General features: G+C 44.4%; 1 protein-coding gene across 1 annotated transcript in view; it reads right to left on the bottom strand.

The window, feature by feature from the left end:
- Positions 1–24,708, bottom strand: part of LOC139277984 (mitogen-activated protein kinase 11-like) — a 71,010-nt gene that overhangs the window by 3,633 nt on the left and 42,669 nt on the right. The window contains exons 4-10 of the mRNA XM_070896632.1: positions 20,598–20,709; positions 16,694–16,723; positions 15,488–15,535; positions 15,244–15,358; positions 9,541–9,612; positions 7,597–7,676; positions 297–375 (exon numbers count right to left, since the gene is read on the bottom strand). Of these exons, the coding sequence (XP_070752733.1) occupies positions 297–375; positions 7,597–7,676; positions 9,541–9,612; positions 15,244–15,358; positions 15,488–15,535; positions 16,694–16,723; positions 20,598–20,709 (536 nt within the window). The remainder of the gene's footprint in view (positions 1–296; positions 376–7,596; positions 7,677–9,540; positions 9,613–15,243; positions 15,359–15,487; positions 15,536–16,693; positions 16,724–20,597; positions 20,710–24,708) is intronic.

Genomic DNA, 24,708 nt, shown 5'->3' with positions numbered 1-24,708 from the left:
ACAGATTTTCCTTAACTGAATATCCTGTTAAGTATTTTTGGAATGATGTATTAAGCATATTTAATTCGATAATTAATAATGGTCTATGTTTGATTGGTATGTTTTCTAAAGGTTGATTTTCAATTGAGAAATCTGTGTGCAAGTCCAAGGCCAATAAACGACAATGAGAGTACATTACTGTTCACTCATGGTATGGCATTTTGTATTTATGACAGGAAATAGACTTTAAGCCCACAAACCACAAAAGTTGTCCCTTTGCAAAATACTTACATTCAGTTTAAATACAAAAGTCTTACCTAAAGGATTGTCACCATTGAATAGCTCTTTCAAGTCTCTTTGAGGCATGTATGGTAAAGATTCAATGTACTTTCTAGCCTGCAAGGAGATAACCATTGGTCATATGACAGATTAGAATTTCATAAAATATGTCTACTATCCAATATAACCCTTTTAGAATAATACAACTCTGAGAAATGTCACAAACTTGTAATACTTTTTCCCTTATAAAAAACTGCTTCAAGCATTTGCAGCAATAGGGATGGAAATATTTCAGTGCTTGATTGTGCAAAGTGCAATGATTCCATAGCAAAGAACAACAGTCATATCCAACCATGTGCATTTTCAGTATTGTTGCTGGTTGTAATAAAATCAAAGTCTGTTATCACCTTTTAACCATTTGGAGAATCTGCACAGTGTAATGGTTTAGAAAAACAAAACAAATCTTCAAATTCTAAGAAATAATTTAAAACAGGACTTCAAAGGGATTTTAACACAACCCTCCTGACTGGACCAGGCTGGACATGCAGTTAATATCGATTCCAAAATCTGACTGCCCCATTCCTGCTTGATTCCCGTCCAGCATTGCTTTAATCTCGCAGTTTTGTTAGGTGGCTGATGTGCCACCTGATGCAGGCAGATGCCTCATGAATACATGTAAATCACGCTCTTATCATGCAATTAGGACCCTGAGACCTTTTTAATTTGAGAAATCAGAAGTCCTGCCCAACGCCCAACCCACTGGATTGGTTTCAGAGGCTGATGGGAAGCACTATTTAAAGGCGTAGTCAGCTGCCAGTATTCGTATCATGGTGATCGGTGTGCTATTGTGTTTTTGGATTGCTGAGCTTGGAAATTGCTTGTTTCTGATCTTTTTTCCCTTACTCGCTCTGAATGTGCACTCATAGCTTATCATGTGTGCCATTTAAGCGTCATTGTTTTGGAGGGAAGAAGACTGGAGGAGGAGCAACAGCAGCAGCCATCAGGATGCACTTGCTTCTGAATCATTTACCCATTTGCAGCACTAAAAGTCAGCAATGTCAGTAAAGTGAATGCAACCTCGCTTTAAGAGGTGCATTCCCACTTTAAGTACGGCTCTGGAGGCCCACCGAAAATTATTCCCAGAAAGTGATTGGGTTGGCCATTCCTGTTGCAATTGGATGGGAAACATGCCAAGCAAGGCCCAGGAGTTAAAATACCACCAGCCAGAAATTTATGACAGGGTTTATCTCACACTCGCCCCACCTGCCAGAAACCAACTCCAGGTTAAAGTTCACTCCTTAGTGTTGTTAAAAAACTTGCATTATATCGTGCCTTTCATGACCACCAGACGTCCCAAAGCGCTTTACAGTCAATGAAGTATTTTTTGAAGTGTAGTCACTGTTGTAATGTTCAAGCTGATCGCCAGGAAAGGGCACAATTGCTTTCCCTGCGGACTGCTGTGTTCCTAATAGATCATTTACTAAAATGCCAGGTAATAAGGTACTTACAGCCCACTGGCTGATGTCTAGATGAGTCAGAAGTCCTGCCATCCACACTGTGGACAGCAAAAATCTGATTACAGATCTAAGGGTGTAATTGTAAATTCAGGCAGAGGGCGGGCGGTGGTGGAAGTAAGGCAGAGACTGTGCTCACTGCCTCTGCTGCCGTAACATGCCACCTGACAACTTCCCGTTGGGCGAGGCTTGGTGCAAGAAGGTTCCTACCGACAACAGGCAGAAGCTTCAGTACAATATAATTACATTTTGATAAGGCTGAACTTATATTGTGCCTTAATCACGCCATTGTAAAACAGATGTCAGCGTTTTGTCAGGACAGCACTGATGATTTAAAGCTGTATTGCAGCCTTTTTTTTGATTTCCAGTTTTTAACCTGCACTTTAAGGATATTTTACTTTTACTTTATTGGCATCATTTAGTTAAGATTCATTTTGTGGCAATGTCAGTTATTTTTTGTTATTTCAATTGGACAGCATGGTTGTCCCAATTGGAATCGCTCCATATCTTTGCTGGTTGGAGGAAGAAGGAGCAAAGAACGAATGCGCGGCAGGTGAGGCTGCAAAACGATGTACTTGTTACACGTACTGTTACCCTCCAATGTGTAGCTATTGATAGATAGTTGCACGGGGCTTCAAGCCAGTCAGGGACCCCGACTACTGCAAACTTTTCATGATCGTACGTGTGCGAATTTGACACCAGGTGAAGTGGGTAGTATTTAGTATCATTGTCTAGTAAAATGTAGGGCCCCCAAACCAAACCATGGCACAGGGCCCACGGGAGGCAAACACTGCCCCTGATTGCCATAGTTATAGGATTTGGGAGACAAACGTTTCATTGCCAGCTGAGCCGAGAAGCACATGCGCCTGCGATATAGAGGAGGGGAAAGTGGTTGAGATGCAGTTTTAATAAGTTTGTATTTTTGAGCAGCACGTGTTCTTGGTCCATAGAGAGTTTTTAAAATATATGATCGCAATAGAGCAGCATGAGTTTTGTGAAGTTTTCCAGTGAAGGCAGAGAGTTACGGAGTTTGGGGACTAGCACGTGTCTGGCTGTGTGACTTGTCCTCGTCACTTAGAAATGTCTCACATGGTCACTGTGGAGCGGGTGGGTAAAAGCACAAAGAAGAGACTTTGAGCTCCAATATAATTGATAGATTGTATCTAATGAAATTTGTAGGGCCAAGCTCGCGAAATGATCAGAATTCTTTGGTGGGGCATAGCCCAGAAAAACTTGAGAGCCCCTGCTTAAAATGTCAATTTTCTGAATACATGCGTCTGGCAGAAAGCCTCGGCCACACCTTGCATTAATGAAGGAAAATCATGGTTTTCCGATTAAGTAGTCACCAATAAGACTCTCCAGCAGCAAGAATGCAGAATATAGTTCCCTTATTTCAAACATTGTGCTTTGAAGGCAAACATCTATGTTGTCTGTGTGGTACTTTCATTAATTTCTGCGGAAATCTCAGATAAACTATCAGTTAGATTCCATGGGATTCTCCTGCCAAAGTTATGCTGGATGATTGGGACCACCCCAATGGAAATTAGACCCCCACATGTTTTTGGTCGGATAGTAATGGATTTTAAAGTAGCATAAGCTGTCGTCATGTTTTGATAACCCTTTCATGGTCTGGGAGGAATAAATCTATGCTAACCTATTGCACATATTTATTACAACCGCTGGAGTTCTGCATAAACAAACTGCTTACATTTTCATTCCGGATTTATTTATTTAATTTTGCAAAAAATAATCAGCCAAATATTGGTAAAGCCTCTTTCATTTTCTAGAGGCCAGTTCGAAGTCGGTTAAGAATCGAGGGCTGCTCCAACTTACAAGGGCCGATCGTGGTGGGAAGCACTGAAGTGCAAGTGATCTTATCCCGCAATTTAGGATGCGAGTCTGCATCCTCAACGATGGGCTGATCAGGCTTCTTCACCAATGAAGTGGGATTCAGGAATTTCAGGTCTACCGGGTTCAAAAATGTATTTATTATTAGAAGGTCTTGAAATGCAGATTAGAATTCGAGTTTGGGCAATCCCAAATTGTCGCCATGCCAACATTTGTTTCCCAATAACGACAAATGAACTTCAGAATTCACATTGTTAGTTAGCTGGGACGTGAAGGCTCTGGTAACATGAGCTGCAGCTCCATTTTCTTCTTGGATGTTTATCGCATTATTTCCATATAAATAATTAATATGTGGAAACAAAGTCTCCAAAGTTTCAAACAAAATGCAAGATAAAATTTTAATGATGTTTTGAATAAACGAAGATTACTAATGTTTACGCAAGCCTTGGGGGTCAACATGTTTAGACTAATACATAAAAGCACACAGAAACATAAGAGAACACAGGCAGAGCAGAAATAAAATGAGCTGTCGAAAGTGTGCATTGCAAAGTCCCGAATGAGGTCTGTCTATAGGCCCTATTGGCATTGTCCCTCTGTGTCATGAATGTTTATTCCTCTGACTTCTTTAATCATCTCTCTTGTATTTTCCTGCAATAAAAGTTTAATTCAAATCACTCTTTCTTGAATTGAGCAACTTTTCACCAATTTTTTTCTTTGCTTCCTCAGTTTCAAATGTCTCTGTCTACTTTGTTTCTGTGCTTAGTGTTTAGATTCTTTCCCTCTTGCCTCTCTTTCATTTTCTTATTTGTTCTCTGAATGTCTCCATTTGCCCATTCATTCTGTTTTATTCCCTTTTTGCTCTAGCTCTGCCTCTCTCTATCTGCTGCTGTTTCTGTGTTCTCTGATTTTTGCAGCGATGCAACAAAGGTAAGAAGAACAATCTTTTGGTTTATGTTCTGGCTCTGTCCCCATGATCTATGACCTTGGGGTCAATAAGACAGCAACCAGCATATTTCCAACACTAGTGAGATGCCACCATAAACAGTTGTTCGTTGCTCTCAATGTGACTCAGTGTAATTTATATACATTTTAAACTTTAACCTTTACAATACTAGAAATGAGGGAGAATCTCCAAAATCAATGCCAAAATATTATTTTGCATCATTTACAGTGAGATGTTTTCAAGCCAGTTCTTTACTTAACATGTAAATTATCTCAAACTACTGCACAGGTGAAAGTTAAGACACAGTGGGTAATTCCTTTTTAGGTTTATATCACCAGTTTATTTTAAGGAATGTTGAGATTTTCCAAAGTACAGCTAACAGTAAGGGAGTGTAGAATATGATAAGAGCTTAAGAAATAGGAGCAGGAGTCAGCCATTTGGCCCCTTAAGCCTGCTCCGCCATTTAAAAAGTCATGGCTGGTCTAAACTCCACTTCCCTACCCGCTCCCCATAACCCTTCATTCCCTTATCATTCAAAAATCTGATATCTCCACCTTAAATATATTCAATGACCCAGCCTCCACAGCTCTCTGGGGCAGAAAGTGCCACAGATTTATGTCCCTCTGAGAGAAGAAATTCCTCCTCATCTCAGTTCTAAATGGGCGACCCCTTATTCTGAAACTATGCCCCTAGTTCTAGATTCCCACACGAGTGGAAACATTCTCTCTACATCTATCTTGTTGAGCCCCCTCAGTATCTTATATGTTTCAATAAGATCACCTCTCATTCTTCTAAATTCCAATGAGTATAGGCTCATATCTTCATATGTCAACCCCTTCATCTCAGGAATCAACCTAGTGAACCTTCTCTGATGCAAGTATATCCCACCTTAAATATGGAGACCAAAACTGTACACAGTACTCCAGGTATGGTCTCACCAATACCCTGTACAGTTATAGCAGGACTTCCTTGCTTTTATACTCCATCCCCCTTGCAATAAAGGCCAGCATTCCACTTGCCTTCCTGATTACTTGCTGTACCTGCATGCTAACTTTTTGTGTTTCATGAACAAGGACCCCCAGGTCCCTCTGTACTGCAACATTTTGTAATCTCTCTCCATTTAAATAATAATTTGCTTTTTTATTTTTCCTGCCAAAGTGGATAACCTCATACTTTCCCACATCAGCCAAATGTTTGCCCACTCACTTAGCCTGTCTATATCCCTTTGCAGATTATTTGTGTTAGAAATTCAGTACCACTGGAAAGCTGGTGCTCCCCGACCTTTTCGTGGCCAATAGCAGCGAAAAATTTTCATGGCTAAGCCATATTCAGCTCCAAAAGTAAACAAATGGGTTCCAACACTAATGAACCCTTCCAAAGTGGATTTTTCAGCGGTGTGGCTGTCTTCATTTGAGCGTTATCACCACTGAGAAATTCAGCATGCAGGTAAGGGCTTTTAATGAGCCAGCTGCTCACGCCAGGGTTTGCAGCAAAGCTCTGAGGGGTGGGGGGGAAGGAGGTTGAAAGGAGTCTGGAAGGATGGCTGATGAAAGAGGTGCAAGGAGAGCCAACGGCTTCACTGATATGGAACTGGAGACACTGATGGACGGTGTGGAGGACAGAAGAAGAATACTGTTTCCTGATGAAGAATACTGTTTCCAGATAAGCAGTACATAATGTATGGAGGGAAATTGTAGGGGAGGTGTCAGGCACCTCCATATATGTGAAGGCACACCCTCCCAGGAGGGTGCTGGTCAGTCTGCACCCGGCCCTTCCAGGGTGGTGACGCCTCCTAGCTCTGGGGTGATGGGGATCCTCCTCCTCCTCCTCCTCTTCCTCCTGCGCCTCCTCTTCCTCCTCCTCTTCCTTCTCCTCCTCAGGTAGTACTGCTGGCTCAACATCCAGCGGTTGTTCCCTGATGATGGCCAGACCACGACGATTATGGAGACACGTTGAGGAGAGTACTGCAAGGTTGCCACCACAGCAGTCCAGGCACCGGAATTTCTGCTTAAGGATGCCTATGCCCTGCTCAATGATGCACGTGGTGACACATTGAGCATCATGGTATGCATGCTCGGGCGCTGTCCTGGGGTTCCGCAGTGGAGTGAATAGCCAAGTGGACAGGGGATATCCCTTGTCCACAAGCAGCCAACCGCAATCTTGATTTGGGCTGGTGAAGACGGCGGGCACACTAGTCTGGCGCAGAATGAATGAATCATGGCTTCTGCCTACCTTGCCCGCTGCCTGTCTGCATGGTGCTGATGGTGATGGCTTCTCCTGCGTGCCACCCTGCTTCTGAGCAGGTGTACCAGGTGTCGCCCTCCCAACACTCCTCCCATCCTCAGGGTGAACCCTGCCAGGCAGGTCTCTGCAGCCCACAGACTCCATTAAAGAGTTAGACCTGAAAGTTGTACAAAAGTACAGGGGTATGCGCAAACCTCTGAGCAGCACTCAGCAGGTTTAATGGAGCCAAAATAATTAATAAAATTATATGAAAAGATAAATACTGCGCATGCTGGACAATGAAATAAAAACACTAATAATGAATAAAACTATATCAAAAGATAAATACTGCGGATGCAGGCTGGGAAATGTAATAAAAACAATAATAAGTAATAAAACTTTTTACCTACCAAAGGGCCCCAGCGGTGTTGCGTTCGAGCACCGCATCGAAAACCTCGCGGGGCCACTGCCGGGAAAAGTCCTGCCTTTTCCTCGGTGAATTTCACTGCGGTAGTCCCTTTCCAGCGGCCCGCACGCTGCAGAGCTCATCGCTGGAAACTTTCCTTTACAGTCGCTTCATTCACCGCACCGTTTCCGGCGGAAGTGAACACCGCTGAAATCCTCCCCGAGCTGAATATGGCTCGGGGAGGGAAAAGTACCTGACTGCGGTGGCCGATCGATTTTTTTCGATCGACCGCCCAAACTCCGCGGGAGTCGTCCCTTTGGGGACGGTGAATTGCGGGCCCTTTGTGTCCTCCTCACGATTACTTATTGAACAGCATTTAGTGTGAGGTTCAAACATGAACTTACATGTTCTGAAGAGATCTTCTTTAGTAACTCGGAACTGGGTGTTCCAACAACTTCCATTATTCGCTTCAGTTGGTCAATATCTGTACCATTATAGGAAAATATAAAAAGGAGAAAAGAGAATCTTCTTGTTGATAAATCATAATACCTCTCTCTGGAGCTTAATATGTTCTCACCAAGTTTAATATACAAGATTGCAAAAGGTTGTTATTTAGAGAAAACAAGGATGGTGTAATTCGCACTATAACTATGTTAATGGAAGCATTAATCTGTTCACTGAGACCACAACAGGGAGCAGAGTGAGCTGGGGACAGAGAAACCACTTCTAAAATGGGAATTTAGTGAGAGTGGGAATTAAGATCAGAGAGGGAGGTGCCAAGTAAATTAACCAAGGGACAAAAGTTAAAAAGAGGGAGAAGGGAAAAGTCAAGAAATGTAATTGAAGTGGGTTTGATTTTGTCTTATTTTTTTCCTTAAGATTTTTTTTTTAACTCAAACAAGCATAACATTTTAAAGTTACTTGAGGAGGGAATACTTTGTGTGCTGTAGAAGTCATGAGATGTTTCCCTTGTAGGCCCAGATTCTGAAGGGGTTCATCTGCAACTACAGCAACTGGTCGATGCACTCAAGGCTGAAGTGGTCAGCCTTATGCAGCGAAGGTTAACGCATTAGGAAGAGGTTTTTATAGATGAGGTATTAGAGATGATCATGCAGGGAGTTGGAGTAGGAGCGGAGAAGACGGTTCTCTGTTAGAAAGGGGGCTCGAAGTTGTGGTCAGGTCGTGGGGCAGGAGTAGTCGACAGTGGTGGGCTCCAACAGTTTCTCTCCTCTGGAAAGAGATGACTTGAAGACCCGAGTTGGCTGCAACAAGCGAGGATGTGTCATGGACTGAGGCATGAGGGAAGGGGGAGGAGGGAAAATGAGAAAGAGTAGCAGACAAGTTTTTCTGATTCACTCTCCCTCTTTATAGGAAAATGCTGGATTCTACTGGAGAACCGAAATTGGTAAGTTATCACATGGATGATTGAGAGTAAACTTATATCCGACCATTCTGTGACACGGAATACTCCAACACTGCTTTACTACACCATGGTGTGATAGCTTACTGCATTCCCCACTCAATAAACAGCAATATCAGCACTGAAAAGTTAGGGTACAGTTTTACAGCTGACAACCAGCCCTCACACTTCACCCAAGTAACATTTCAGCTTGAGTGAGCCTGGACAATTAGCAATGGCAAGGTAATTTAATCCTAGGTGGCATTTCAGATGAGCCTGATCCTGTTCTCACCCAACATCCACTCAGTCACACTTTTTGCAAGGAAATCAATGGACAGCAGCCAGGAGATGGATTCTGGCTGATGTTCCCTCCCTGGCCCAGGAACACTGAGGCCACCTCGAATGTCCTCATCGGTGTCCAGGCTGAAATCAGCCAACACATCATAGACTGGTCACATCACATACCTTACTGGTGTTAATTGTATTCAAGTGGTGGGCAATATTCCTCCTACTTTGTTTTTGGGTGCACAGTCCCTTTAACAGCAGGTGCAAAATCTCCTATTAAAAAACGGTAAGTGGCCTGCGTGTTGGGTATTAATTGGGACTCTCGTGTTCATATATGTGGGAGAAGGCTCAGGAAGTGGGGGACCCTTATCTTGGGGGATGCACGGTATGTAATGTGTTGCTCTCTAAATAAAGGATTGTAAGCGACTGAAGACTAGGCTCCAGTCTTCTATCCTTCACCAATTGGCTATCTGACTTTTACAACTGGTCTGCAGGGATCAGTTCTATACTTGATGGTAAATGCAATTATTACAACATTGGAGAAGATCCTGTTAATTTGTATTTCAAATTCGTTCAGGAACAAAGTCATTCTACATTCAGTTCATCCCTTTTGCTAGTCTAAAATCAGAATACATGTAGAGCAAGCACAATTTGTCAAGGATACAATCAGTTCCTGGGAAAAGGGCTTTTCCTTTCAATAATTCTGCCATAATACATCCAACAGACCAAATATCAACTAGAAAAAAAATCAAAGGAATTTAGAAGAAAACATTACAGTCCCAACTCCACATGTTAATACCAAACACTCACCATGGAAATCGACATTGACATAAACTCTGGCACATCTAATTCGCCAAAATTTGTAAATTCCGAAAAGTATTGCAAGCCCTTTGTTATTACCACTTACATCGACAGGTGTGACATGTGAATCAGTGATCAACCTGCATTTCAGGCCTATAAATTAGCCAGGTTGTGAGTGCCTATCATAATTTACTTAAGATGAATGGCAAGGCTGCAATTAAACAGAAATATGACTTCAGAACACTCGAGGATAAGTATCGTACAAAGTGACTGAGAAGGGAAAGTCCAGAAAAGAAGTCTGAAAAATTTTCTCTGTGGAGCACAGTTAGGACACAGGTAGAAGAGTTTTGGATGACCTGAAGCTTACGGAGCGTAGAACATCAGAGGCTGGACAGGAGTGCATTTAAACAGTCAAGTATAGAAGTAACAAAGGCATAGATGAGGGTTTCAGCAGCAGATAAGCTGAGGCAGTGGCAGAGTCGGGCAATGTTCTGGAGGTGGAAATAGGCGGTCTTAGTGATGGCAGGGATGTGGTTGGAAGCTCATTTCCGGGTCAAATATGACACTGAGGTTCAGTCTGGTTCAGCCTTGATCAGATGCCAAGGATGGAGTCGGTGGCTAGTGTTAAGTCCTGACTCTAATGTACTGACTTACACGAGACACATGCTGAAGTCAAGGTCACTCAGGACCTGCACCTTTCATTCACAGCTCTCCAGTGCTGCACTTGCCTGAGACCTCCCTTTATATCTCAGTGGGACAGGTATGGAGTGTCTCCTGCAAGTGCACCCCTGGTGGTAAGGTATGCTTATTGTTACAGGTCATATCCAGTTACAGTCATGTATAACATGGTAAGATACAGTTATATATAGTAATGTGAGATACATGACAGCTAGGGAACGGAGTTTGTGGCGGACACAGAAGGCAATGGCTGGTGACATAAATAAAATGTATATCTATTAACCATATCTGACTTCTATTTTACAGAATATCTAACTTATTCAAATTTTACATCTGCACACACAGTTGACCTTCTGTTGCCACGTTTTTATCACATTGTTCATGTTTTTCCCATTTATAATTCCCGATATCCGCATTTATAATGGACTTTCCCCATGTAAACTTGTCACTCTGTGTAATCTGGCCACCATATTCCCACAAATTGCTCCAAATACTTTCTAAAATTGTTTTAAATCACCATTTTCTTCTCAGTAACTGAAATATCTAATGCCCAAAATAAGGGTTTGTGCAAAATATGTATCAAAATAACATGTTTAAATTTATCTATTGCATTTTCTTTCATGTCTTTTAATTCCTTCATTAAAGTTTTGTCTTGAAGACCCCAGTCTCTCCCAAAGGCTTGGGCTTGAACTCGATATATTTGCCAGAGTTGTGACTCTGAGCTGGTGTTAGAAACATAGAAAAATAGGTGCAGGAGTAGGCCATTCGGCCCTTCTAGCCTGCACCGCCATTCAATGAGTTCATGGCTGAACATTCAACTTCAGTACCCCATTCCTGCTTTCTCGCCATACCCCTTGATCCCCCTAGTAGTAAGGACCTCATCTAACTCCTTTTTGAATATATTTAGTGAATTGGCCTCAACAACTTTCTGTGGTAGAGAATTCCACAGGTTCACCACTCTCTGGGTGAAGAAGTTCCTCCGCATCTCGGTCCTAAATGGCTTACCACTTATCCTTAGACTGTGACCTCTGGTTCTGGACTTCCCCAACATTGGGAACATTCTTCCTGCATCTAACCTGTCTAACCCCGTCAGAATTTTAAATGTTTCTATGAGGTCCCCTCTCATTCTTCTGAACTCCAGTGAATACAAGCCCAGTCGATCCAGTCTTTCTTGATAGGTCAGTCCCGCCATCCCGGGAATCAGTCTGGTGAACCTTCGCTGCACTCCCTCAATAGCAAGAATGTCCTTCCTCAGGTTAGGAGACCAAAACTGTACACAATACTCCAGGTGTGGCCTCACCAATGCCCTGTACAACTGTAGCAACACCTCCCTGCCCCTGTACTCAAATCCCCTTGCTATGAAGGCCAACATGCCATTTTCTTTCTTAACCGCCTGCTGCACCTGCATGTTTGAGTATGCTGTCGGAATGCGTGCATTGTATCTGATGATGCATTAGTATCATTCAGCCAGCTGTATTGATGGAATATCTCCTTGATCTTCTAGCAGTTTCTGTTCAAAGGTTTTGTTCAAATCTATCATACAGCGAGGGATAGAAACACACACACACAAATAGTGTATTCTCCATCTTAATTTATACTTCATTTAGTGCACTGGGAATGTAAAAGCAGGGTATAGAGGGTGCGGAATTCTTAAAATGCATTCGCGAGAACTTTTTTAGTGAGTATGAACAAGCCAAACACGAGAGGGAGTGGTTTTGGATTTAGTTTTGGGAAATGAAGCTGGGCAGGTGGAAGGCGGGTCAGTTGGAGAGCATTTGGGTGCCAGTGACCATAATTCAGTCAGATTTAAGTTAGTTATGGATAAGGACAAGGATAGGCCTGGAATAAAAGTCCCAAATTGGGGAAAAACTAATTTTGCTAAGTTGAGGAGTGATTTGGCCACAGTGGACTGGAAACAGCTACTTGTGGGTAAATCAGTGTCAGAACAGTGGGAGGCATTCAAGGAGGAGATCTGGAAGGCTCAGGCCAAACATGTGCTCTTAAAGAAAAAGGGTGGGAATAACAATTCCAGAGCCCCCTGGATGTCGAGGGACTTACAGGGGAGGGTAAAGAAAAAAAGGGAAGCTTATGTCATATACCGACGGCTAAATACTATAGAATCTTTGGAGGAATATAGAAAATTAAGAGGCAAAATTAAAAAGGATATTCAGAGTGCTAAGAGACAGCATGAACAATTCTTGGCCAGTAAAATTAAGGAAAACCCAAAGATGTTCTATAAATATATTAAGAGTAAGAGGGTAACTAAAGAAAGGGTAGGGCCTATTAGAGACCATGAGGGTAATTTATGTGTGGAGGTGGAAGATGTTGGTAAGGTTCTTAATGAATACTTTGCATTTGTTTTCACAAAGGAAAGGGGCAATGCAGATATTGCTATCGAGGAGGAGTGTGATATTCTGGATGAAATAAACATAGTGAGAGAGGAAGTATTAAAGGGTTTAGCAGCTAAGTAGAGAAGTGCCCAGGCCCAGATGAAATGCATCCCAGGCTGTTGAGTGAAGTAAAAGAGGAAACAGCAGAGGCCTTGACTATCATTTTCCAGTCCTCTTTGGATTTGGGCATGGTGCCGGAGGATTGGAGAACTGCAAATGTTTTTAAGAAGGGATAGGCTGAGTAATTACAGGCCTGTAAGCCTAACTTCAGTGGTGGGAAAATTATTGGAAAACATCCTGAAAGACAGGATAAATCTACATTTGGAAAGGCAAGGATTAATTAGGGACAGTCAACACGGATTTGTTAAGGGAAGATCGTGTTTGACTAACCTGATTGAATTTTTTGAGGAGGTAACCAGGAGGGTCGATGAGGATAGTGCGTACGATGTAGTGTATATGGACTTTAGCAAAGCTTTTGATAAGGTCCCACATGGTAGACTGGTCACAAAGATTAAAGCCCATGGGATCCAGGGTAAAGTGGCAAGTTAGATCCAAAATTGGCTTAGATGTAGGAAGCAAAGAGTAATGGTGGATGGATGTTTTTGTGACTGGAAGGATGTTTCCAGTGGGGTTCCGCAGAGCTCAGTACTGGGTCCCTTGCTTTTTGTGGTATATATCAATGATTTAGATTTGAATATAGGGAGTATGATTAAGAAGTTTGTAGATGACACTAAAATTGGCTGTGTGGTTGATAATGAAGAGGAAAGTCATGGACTGCAGGAGGATATCAATCTACTGGTCAGGTGGGCAGAATAGTGGCAAATGGAATTTAATTCGGAGAAGTGCGAGGTAATGCACTTTGGGAGGGCTAATAAGGAAAGGGTATACACATTAAACGGTAGGCCACTTAAAAGTGTAGATGAACAAAGGGACCTTGGAATGCTTGTCCACAGATCCCTGAAAGTAGCAGGTCAGGTAGATAAGGTGGTTAAGAAGGCATACATAACGCTTGCCTTTATTGGCCGAGGCAGAGAATATAAGATTCTGCTTAAATTGTATAATACTCTGGTTAGGCCACAGCTGGAGTACTGCGTGCAGTTCTGGTCGCCGTATTATAGGAAGGACATGATTGCACGAGAGAGGGTGCAGAGGAGATTTACTAGAATGCTGCCTGGAATGAAGAATCTTAGTTATGAGGACAGATTGGATAGGCTGGGTTTGTTCTCATTGGAACAGAGGAGGTTGAGAGAAGACCTCATTGAGGTGTACAAAATATTGAGGGGCCTGGATATAGTGAATAGCAAGGGCCTATTTCTATTGGTGGAGGGGTCTATTATGAGGGGGCATTGTTTTAAGGTGGTTGGTGGAAGGTTCAGAGGGGATTTGAGGGGGGGCTTCTTCACACAGAGGGTTGTGGGGGTTTGGAACTCACTGCCTGAAAGAGTGGTGGATGCAGAAGCGCGCACCACATTTAAAAGATGGCTGGATGGGCACTTAAAGTGTCGTAACCTGCTGGGTTATGGGCCTAGAACTAGTAATTGGGATTAGACTGGATAACCTCTTGTTGGCTGGTACAGATATGATGGTAAGTATTGCAGGGAATCGAATACGGCCAGGGTGATCTCCTGGACTAATTTTGATCGCCTGGATGGGTCGGAGAGGAATTTTCCCAGATTTTCCCCCCAAAATTGGCCTGGGTTTTTATCTGTTTTTAGCCTCTCTCAGGAAATCACATGGCTCCAATTGGGGTGGAGTGCAGAATGTTTCAGTGTAAGGGGTGTCGCAGTTGTGTGAGGCGGACTGGTTGGACTGAGTGCTCTTTACCTTTCTGCCATTGTTCATTGATCATAGGTTTATATGTAACCTTCAGGGCTGCTGACCGAGGGCCGTGTGGCTCTTTATCAGCCGGCGCGGACGCAATAGGCCAAAATGGCCTCTTGCTGCGCTGTAAATTTTTATGTTTCTATGAAACTCAGAACTCCAGTGCCATTGGCTCTCATTATCATATATGTTAATGAGGGCACTTGGGGCCCAGCGAGTACATGCGGGGAAGGGCCAAAAAATGCAAGGGGTCGGGGGACAAACTATTTTATGTTGGAAAACTGACGGAAAGAGCTTCTGCCCGATTTTCCTGACACAAAAAATTATTTGCCCCGATTGTGGACCGGAAATGTGCCAAAAAATGGGATAATTCATCCCATTTATTTTTTAGTTTGCAGCTGTAGCTGTGCCAGATTTTCTACCCCTGCCTTGTGAGCTTCTGGTGGGAGGCCCAATCCGGGATGGGAGCCTGCATTGAATATATGATTAGTCCAAACCCAACAGATCTGGCACGGATCGCCCTTCCTAAAACATGAGAAGACAAGGTTTGCAGAGCACTGGTTCCAGAATACAACACCGAGACTGAAAGACTTGTCCCACAATCTACATTTAAATCACCCTTGGCAGTGAGTTCGAAAGTTGCGCAGTGTTTCTGTAGGAATAAGTGCCACTTTTACCTGTCTGATTATAATGCATCCAGTTTAACATTATTTCTGGAGCTCGATACCATCTAGTTGCTACGTAACCAGTCATTTCATCATCGGTCTGCCGTGCCAACCCGAAATCTAGAATCTGTAAATTAGATCAACGGCATTAAACTATATATAGAGTGAAGAGGCAGAGTGAGAGGGAGAAGTAAAGAAAGAAAGAAAAATTGTGCATTTTGAAATATAAATTAAATAACAAGTGAGTTATCCTTACTCGTAGTTCGCAGTCCTCATTTACTGCTAAATTGCTTGGTTTCAGGTCCTGCAAAGGGAAAATAATATTTATTACAAGTCCGAACTGATTTAGAAACATTGAATGCTTTGAGGATATTCTATAGGTTCGGCAATTCATTTTCTATTTCTTTGCAACTGCAGCCATCCTGCAATTTCTTATTCCACATCTTCTTTCATTATCACTTGATTAAACTTCATAGCATGAAGAAATAAACTTTGTGTCTTGTATTTTTGGTAAGTCTGTTCCTGTTTAATTCTTTGGATCCCATTGCTGTAATATTATTAGATCTATGCAAACATTCATGGTCACTATTCCTATTGCCTATAAACTCAATCTTTGTTAGCTATTGAAATAGGCTTCCCAGAAACAGGAGCCCCAACTGGAATCTAATTATAATAATTTTTGCATTTCTATAGGCCCTTATCAAAGCTGTTATGCAACCTAACAGTCCGAAGCTGTGCACATGCCTCAAATTGTGTCCCTGATCCAGGTCTCCGCACCGGAATCCCTGTGCTTTGCTCTAACCCTGGAGTGGTGAGGCTGAGGAGGGGGCAAATGAGGTGGGACTCTCTGGAGGCAGAGGTGCGCGGTAGTTGTGTCTGCCGTCTGGCATATTAAAAGGAGGGAGGGTGGGTGGGATGGTGTCATCTGCCGGAGTTCTGGCTGGTCCTCAACTACCGGCCTCCTGTGTCTCCAGGTACTGTACGCTGGCACGATACTGGCATTCGGTACACTGGAATGGTGGGAGCGAGTTCGACAGGACCCTTCCAGACCCGGCTCATGGCCTGAAACACTCCAAGGCTGAAGTCATGGCCACTGGGAAATTTGGTCGTCTTATAAATGAGGGCCATTTTCAAAATGTTGCAGATGTTTACATTTGGACCTACCAGCTCAGCCTGCAAACTGGCAAGGCTGCCTGTTGCTGAGCCCATCTAGCAGTGTCTAAGATGCACCAAACCTGGTGGGGTGCTTGTCACCACTAAACAAATGGCGTGACCCTGGGGAACTCTGACTGGGTCACCCACGGAGTGAAACCACCTTTCCTCCATGGGCTCAAGGTCTTTTGCTGGTTTGATTGTTCCACATTACTTATTTTGATCCCATTAAACTTCTATTTAAGCAGCACATGCTATAGAAAACATAAATATTTTATACAGGTTACAGTGTATAAAAAACAAAACTTACTCTGTGAATGATACCAGCTGAATGGATATACTGTCAGAAGGAAAACAGGGGAAAAAAGACATTATCAATCAAAAACCTCATCATAATTGTAAAAGACAATAAATTAAAGATTGCCTCATGAAAAAGTTTGAACAATTGTTTTTTCACAAACAATTGGAAGAGACAATGGAGGATGGAGAACAAGAGAGAGAGAGAGAGGTGGTTATGGAGAGAAGTAAAATGTTTTTCAATGCTGATTGATTTGTTATTGGAGGTGGGTGGGAAACCCGGGAGGCTGACTTTACCGACAGGGCCTAATTTAAATATGAGACCTTGGTTTCCCCCTCCGCAGCATGCCAGCTTGAGAGCCTGACTGACTGTGGGCGGTTAGGCCTCAGATGCGAGGGGTCGGTCCGGGGAAGAGTACGTGGTAGGTAGGGGGGGTAACCGGGAGTGTTCAGCAATTGTGGGGGGTAGGGCAGTTAGGGGGTCGGGAATCGGGAGGAGGGAGAGAGGATCAGTGGGGGTGGGGGGAGGTTGGGAATCGGCCGGGGATCAGCAGGCAAGGGGGTGGTCGGGGATCAGTGAATGGCAGGCAGATGGGGATCTCGGGTGGGGCAAATCGGAGATTGCAGGGGGGGAGGGGGGTGGGGAATTGGGGATCGTGAGGCTTAGGGGAGGGGGGCGGGAGGAGGCCAGGGATCCGGGGAGGGGGGGGGGGGCGGAGAATTGTGACTGGCAATCAAAGGTTCATGGCTGGTCTCATCATCATCATTGGGGAGGAATGAGGGTGGGGAGGGGGCTGAAGGCTGTAGGGGGGCGGAGGAGGCCTGGGAAAGTGATCGGAGGCCTTGTGAGGGGTTTTCCGATCGCGGGGGGTGGGTTTGGTAGGTATTCTGGATCCAAGAGGTAGGTATAAATCCACTTAACTCCTGGATGCCGCAGTCCCTGCCTCAGTTTAACTGCCGGGTTACACAGATTGTGTGAAACCCATCCACAGGCAGCTAAATTCAAAATGGATGGAAAGAGGCTTCCAGCCTCACTAAATTGAGGTAACACCCCCTGGGAGCCCATCCCCCATTCTGCCTCTGGCAAAACCGGAAGTGGGGGGTTGTTACCAGGATTTGGTTGGGATTCACATTTTTAACAATTTAGCTGCCCCCACACTCCAAACCCATCTATGTTTTTACTGGGAAAATTCCAGCCCATATCTTTGTGCATTTAGCTTTTTTAAATATTTCAGTGTGTGAATATTTTTTATTTCCAGGAGAAAAAAAACTTGTTTGACAGGTTCAAAAGAGCAGCATGTATCTGCAATTACTCTACATAACTTTAATGTATTACCGATTTATTTTGACTTATAGAAGATTGTACAACTACTTTTATTTTCATATTTAAAATATCTAACATTTCCAGGAGACTTTGACCTGAAAAGTAGAATTACAGTCGGCTCCCTCCAAAATAGTGAAAAATACACAAAATAAACTGTCAGAAATCAATCAGTGTCAGAAAGCCTATTATTTATAGCCAATTTTGAGCTATCACTTCCTGCAGCACTGTGAATTTTTTTTGAAGTTGTTGTTTAGCATTGAGCTTTATGCTGCCATGGAGGGGGAAGGCGTACCTTGGTGTAGTGTATGTTAAATATGCAACTATTCAGCTAAATTTAGTTGCCATGGGCTTAAATTCACAAGACAGCAGGGCTATGCGATGTACGGGATGTCGGAATAAGTATGCTTCAGACAATGAAAGCTAGTTTATCCATTCTGATGAAAGGTTAAACCTGAAACGTTAACTTGTCTGTTGTCTGCACAGATGCTGACTGACCTAAGTGATTCCAGTATTTTTCTGTTTTTATTTCAGAGTTCCAGCATTTGTAATTTTTTTTTAACATTTTAGTTTAATATTCCAATGGTTGTTCAGACTTATTGCTGCTGAAACCACTATTTATTGTAACTCTGTAAGATCATTGCCGATGTTAGTCAGGCTGATTCTGCTTAAGCTGACAGTGCAATCCGGCTGACTTAAGAAAAGACGAGACTGTGAGGAGAGCAGGTACTGCCATATGTTGAAGGCTAAAATTCAGGGCTTCGGTTTTGTATTTTTAAAAAACTTGCATTTATATAGTGCCTTTCGCAACCTCATCAAAGCGCTTTATAGCCAATGAAGTACTTTTGAAGTGTAGTCACTGTTGTAATGTAGGAAATACGGCAGCCAATTTGTGCACAGCAAGCTCCCAGCAAAGTGATGATGACCAGATAATCTGTTTTTAGTGATGTTGATTGAGGGACAAATATTGGTCAGTACACTAGGAAGAACTCCCCTGTTCTTCTTCAAAATAGTGAGATCTTTTATGTTCACCCTAGAGAGCAGACAAGGCCTCAGTTTAAGGTCTCATCCGAAAGACAGTGCAGCAGTCCCTCGGTACTGCCCTGGAATGTCAGCCTAGATTTTTGTGCTCAAGTCTTTGGAGTGGGTCTTTATCCCAGACTTTTTGCTGCCAACTTAGCCACATCAGACACTGAAAAGCCAGTTGTACAGAAAGGAAGATCATTCTGAAAATGTAGGTAAGACAGACTCTGACTCTGTCCATGGTTGCTGCAATATTGCCTGGAATCAATGCAGAAGAGGGTAGTTTGGTCCCCCAAGGATCCATCCTTGCAGTCTGCCTTCCTTTTCAAACAAACTTGGCACAAATGATTGGCACAAATGATAGCAATGTGATTGGTGCCCAGGGAGCACCATTGACCTACATGATAGGAAGTTCCTGGTCCGACCAAGTGACCAAGCCATTGATGGAATACAAGCCCTTTCTGTGCAAGAGAAAGCAGTCATCAGCTGAGAATCAGAGGAGGAATCTTGTGTGCAATGGTTTGGGAGTCATTTGGGGGCCCAGTTTACCTGGCTCCCACTGATAAAGGTACTTTTGCCAGCAGGAATTTCTCCCCAATAACAAGAATAACTTGGGCCAAGATCATGCAGTATGGTGGTTCTTTACTTTACGTGAGCAATCTATAACTCACTAATGTAAATTTTGTAGTTGAAAAGAATTCTGTAAATGATAGGATTCTGTATTTAAGCATCTCAGATGGTAAGTAAATAAAAAAAGGGAAAAAATAAATAAAAACTGCAAATGCTGAAAATCTGGAACAAGAAAAGTTAGAAATGCACAATAAATCAAGCATCATCTTTTGAGAGAAAAGGCCGGTTAATGTTCTGCCACAGCACTTGAATTGTTTTTTTTTCCAGTTAAAAGATTCTTTTGAATAGGTATGTGGTTTTCTATTTGATGAAGGCAGGTGGGGTACACACACTGGAACTTTTTATTTCACACACAAATGATTGTTTTAGCTTTCACACAGAAAATAACACGCACAGTAAAAGATGCAATTACTGATAACCTTGGTAATATGTTCACCAGCAGATTAATGCATAATGATGTATTCCATTTATTCTGTATCACTAAAAAGCTTGTTTTGTGCAGTGCCAGTACTCTTTTGAGAGACCTGTGCCTGTATGTAATTAAGATTAATCATAGTATCTCACCGATGTAATAAACTTAAATAATATTTATAAATACATGTGCATTGAAATATAGCCTTTGGCATTGGGAATGCTTAAAAAGAACTAGTCTAAATTAGTTATGTGGTGATCAGTGCTTAAATCATGCCAGAAAATGGGTTGCTGTTGAGGCAATGACTTATGGAGGTGTGCGTATGTGGGCTTTCAGTCTCACGTAGCATTAGGTTGGAAGATGAGCGGATAAAATCAATGGAAGATGGAGTAAATGCATAAATGATATTGAAACAACACTAAAAGTATGCATAGGACAGAAAGAGACAGAGAAATGGGAATCACACACCCGTCTTAATTGTCCAGAGTTAGTCTAATTTTAGTTCTACACATATTACATTGATTTCTGTACCTTAAGTCCCCTGAGTAATTGATACACAAGAAACTGCACATGATCATCTGTCAGCTTCTGACACTTGACTATGTTATTCAAGTCTGCACCCATGAGGTTCGTCACCAAATACCTAGAGTAGTAAATATACAACTGGTTTTAGACAAACATCTTTTTTTAAGTTTGACAGAAACGTTACCAACATTTGCAATACTCCGTGATGGGGGCAAATAAAGGCCATTTTGATCATAAAATCCTTTCCCCAAAGCAGTAGCTTCTCTGACATGTCACCTCGTGTGGATTTTCCAGCATCAGAATTGTTGAGTTTCAGTAATATTTCCTTTCCCACTGCAAAATAGAACCTAAAAAGATCATATAGATTTTATTTTTATAGATAAGATGTTGAGGCTCGACCAATTAAAAATTCCAAAACTGAGATTTGATAGATTTTTGTTAGGTAAGGGTACTGAAGGATATGGAACCAAGGTGGGTAAGTGGAGTTAAGATACAGATCAGCCATGGTCTAACCGAATGAAGAGGGGCTGAATGGCCTATTTTAGAATTTAAGTAACCTAAGTTTATAATTTCTAACTGGAGATCAAGAAGCAAAAAATAGATCAGTAAATACTTGAAGAAACATTTTCAAAATGATCTCTTTAAAAATGCCTAGAATAATGGATTCACAAGAATATAAATGGGAGCTGAAGTAGGCCACTTGGCCCTTCGAGCCTGCTCTGCCATTCAACAAGATCATGACTGATCTTCCATCTCAACTCCACCTTCCTGCACTATCCCCATATCCCTTGCTTCCCAAAAATTTAGCGACCTCTGTCTTGAATATACTCAACGACTGTCAATAGCCCATGAGAACAGTTCAATGTGCTGTCTCAAGTTAGTAGAGAGTCTGTTTAATCTTATAGTTCCTTGTGTAATGTGTTTCTATTCCTGACTCCGCAGCTGGGAGGTGCAGGAAGTGGACATCAACTGCTCCTTCCTTAAAAGTCAAGAGGGCCAAAATTGGTCAAACAGATGGTCCACCCATTTTTCGGCGGTCTGCGGGCGGTGCGTCATTCTTTACCGCCCGGTACCGCTGGGGCGGAGTGTGCGGGATTTTGATCAATTTTTTCTCGGTGGTAAGCCGAGCGGAGTGCAGTGGGCGGGAGCGGAATGCAGCCGGCGGTGTGCGGCAGTGAGGCCTTTTCACTTGGGAATCTTCAGCTCCCGAGTTGTGCGCATGCGCGGCTCTCAAGCTCCGCCCCCCGAGAGGCCACAGAAACTACCGGCCTGAGAGAGCCTGAGAGGTACCATAAATTGTAAATATTACGTGGTGTATTTGTAGAGTAGAGCAACTGTAAAAAATGAAAACAATGTGCATATTCAAATGTGTTTATCCATTCTCATGGGTGTTTGGTACTGCCAACTAAAATGTACAGTATTCCCTTGTACAAAATAGCACCTATTTATTTTGATAGTAAACTGTATCTTGGAGGTTTTATTTACTTACAATGAGCATATTTGCATGTGCTGTACTTTTAAATGAGGTTTAGTTTTGTTTCTTGATATGTTTTTGGAATATATATATATAGTGGGGAACTTAATGGTATTTAAAACTGTTCAATTTTTAAACAAAGCTGTGGTGAAGTGTACAGCGGTTGAAGTTAAATTACATGGTGAATGTCAGTGTTTCCTGTAATTACAGATGTATCTCTTTCTGCTGTAACATTAACAGCTGGATCATATGTACAGCTTCTGATCGCTGTGGGCTGGCCTGAGATCGCTGTGTGTGAGGGGGGGGGGAGATCGGTGCCGGGGGGGGGGAATCGCTGCGGAGGGGGTTTGCTGTGAGGGGGGGGAATGCTGTGGGGGGGGGGGGTCACTGTGAGGGGGGGTGGGGGTTGCTGTGAGGGGGGGCATCACTGTGGGATGGCCTGAGATCACTGTGTGTGGGGGGGGGGGCGGGGATCACTGTGGGGGGGATCACTGTTGGGGGGGGGGGGAATCGTGCAGGGAGGGGGTTCGCTGTGAGGGGGGATCACTGTGGGGGGGGGGGATCGTGCGGGGGGGGCTTCGCTGTGAGGGGGGATCCCTGTGGGGGGGATCGCTGTTGTGGGGGGGGGGGGTGATCGCTGTGGTGGGGGGAGAGAGGGGAGAAGTGATCGCTGTGGGCCGGCCTGAAATCGCTGTGTGGAGGCGGGGGCGGGGGGGTGGGGGTGGGGAGGGGCGAAGAGATTGCTGTGTGTGGGTGTGGTGGGGGAGGGGCTGGGGGAGGGAGAAAATATTTTTATTACAGTTAAAGATGCATACCGCCAACTGAAGATCGACTTAAGACGACCTTTTCCAGTGTGGTCCCCAACTCCGGCGGTATGTCGGTGCTAAGTGATGAATGTTGTAATTTTACACGGTATGTCACTGATGAATTTTCCGCCGGGCGGTATGTGGGTGGCATTTCGGTGTTTATTGATGAATTTTGTGATTTTGGGCGGTATGTCGGGCCCAAGTTATCTTGGACTACTCTTACCCTACAGCAATTTAAAGAAAACATCAGCAGGAACATTGGCAATAGATTACCAGCTCTCACTCCCTGTGTGTGGCTCCAGCGATAAACAGAGAGAAGGAAAAAAATGCATCCAAAGTTGAGTATTATTTCTTTATTACTAGTCAATCATTTGTCGAATTGCACATGGGGAGTCACGACCAAGAGTAGTCTTCAGGTGAAGTGAGGTAAGGTTACGGAGGGATAGAAACCTAGGGCCCAAGTTTCGGGCCACGCCTAGAACGGCGCAGCCCCGACCTGGCTGCCCGTTTCTCGCGCCACAAAGTGCGCCTAAAAATTTTTTACGTATTCTCCGGCTCCCTGCTGCTCCTCTGGAGTCGGGCGCGGCGCAGCACGAGCCGAAGGGGGCGGAGCCATGTCCCTGCGCTGAAAACAGTGCCGGGACCTCTGCACATGCGCGCTACAGTGGGCGCGCATGTGCAGTAGCTCCAGGCGCCAAAAACTGTGTGGGAGAGGCCCGAAGCACGCAGCTCCTAGCACTGGCCGAATGGCCTCACTTGGGCTGCGTGCATAAGGCTCCTCCCACGGCCAGCTCCTGCTTACTCCCGACCCGACTCGACTCCCGCTTCCCCCCGGACCGGACCCGACCCCGACCCGACTCCCGCCCCCGGACTGGACTGGACCCGACCTCCCCTCCCCGCCACCCGACCTGACCTCCCTCTTCCCTCCCCGCCTCCCCCGACCTCCCTCCCAACTCCCCCCCCGACCGCCCCCCCCCACACCCGGACCGGACCCAACCCAACCTCACTCCCCCCTCCCCCCGCCCCCGATACGAACCGACCCGACCTCCCTCTGTCCCACCCCGCCCCCCCACACCCGAACCAACCCGACTTCCCTCCTCCTCCCCCGCCCCGACCCGACCAGTGCTCCCGACCGCTCCCACCCCCCCCCGCCCACCCACCGGACCAGACCCGACCCATGCTCCCAACCCCGACCCAACCTAATGCCACCTACCTGTAAATCTGGTGCTGGGGACGGGCCCTGCCCGAAGTCTTGGGCCCAGCCGGGCCCGGCCCGTTCAGCCTCCCTCCCACTTCTCCTTTTCCCCCACCCCGCCCTTCTCCTTTCCCTCCCCCTCTCCTTTCCTCCCCCCTTTCCCCCCTTCTCCTTTCCCCTTCTCCTCTCCTCTCCCCCCTTCGCTTTCCCCTTCTCCTCCTCCCCCCCTTCCCCTTCTCCTCCTCCCCCCTCCCTTTCCCTTCTCCTCCTCTCCCCCTTCTCCTCCACCCCCTTCCCCTTCTCCTCCCCCCCTTTTCTCCTCCATCCCTCCTCCTTCCCTCCCTCCCCTTCCCCCTGCCCCCCCTCCTCCCCACCTCCTCTCCCTCCCCTCGCTGTCAGAAACACAGACATTGACAGACAGAGAGTGAGAGACACACACAGACAGACAGAGAAATAGAGACACACTGGGGGGGAGGGGGGCATCCCAGCATGCTGTTGGAGGGCTCCCGGTGCTGCAGTCGGTAAGTGGACAATGTTTTATTTATTGATTTAAAAAAAAAATTATTATTAATTTTTTTTGATTGATTTATTGGTTGATTTATTGATGTTTTTATCATTTATTATTGATGATGGCTCTTTATT

The sequence above is a fragment of the Pristiophorus japonicus genome, chromosome 13 (genome assembly GCF_044704955.1).
Source record: "Pristiophorus japonicus isolate sPriJap1 chromosome 13, sPriJap1.hap1, whole genome shotgun sequence".
NCBI lineage: Eukaryota > Metazoa > Chordata > Chondrichthyes > Pristiophoridae > Pristiophorus > Pristiophorus japonicus.
Note: the sequence above shows the minus strand (reverse complement) of the source record. Positions and strands in the feature narration are given on the sequence as shown.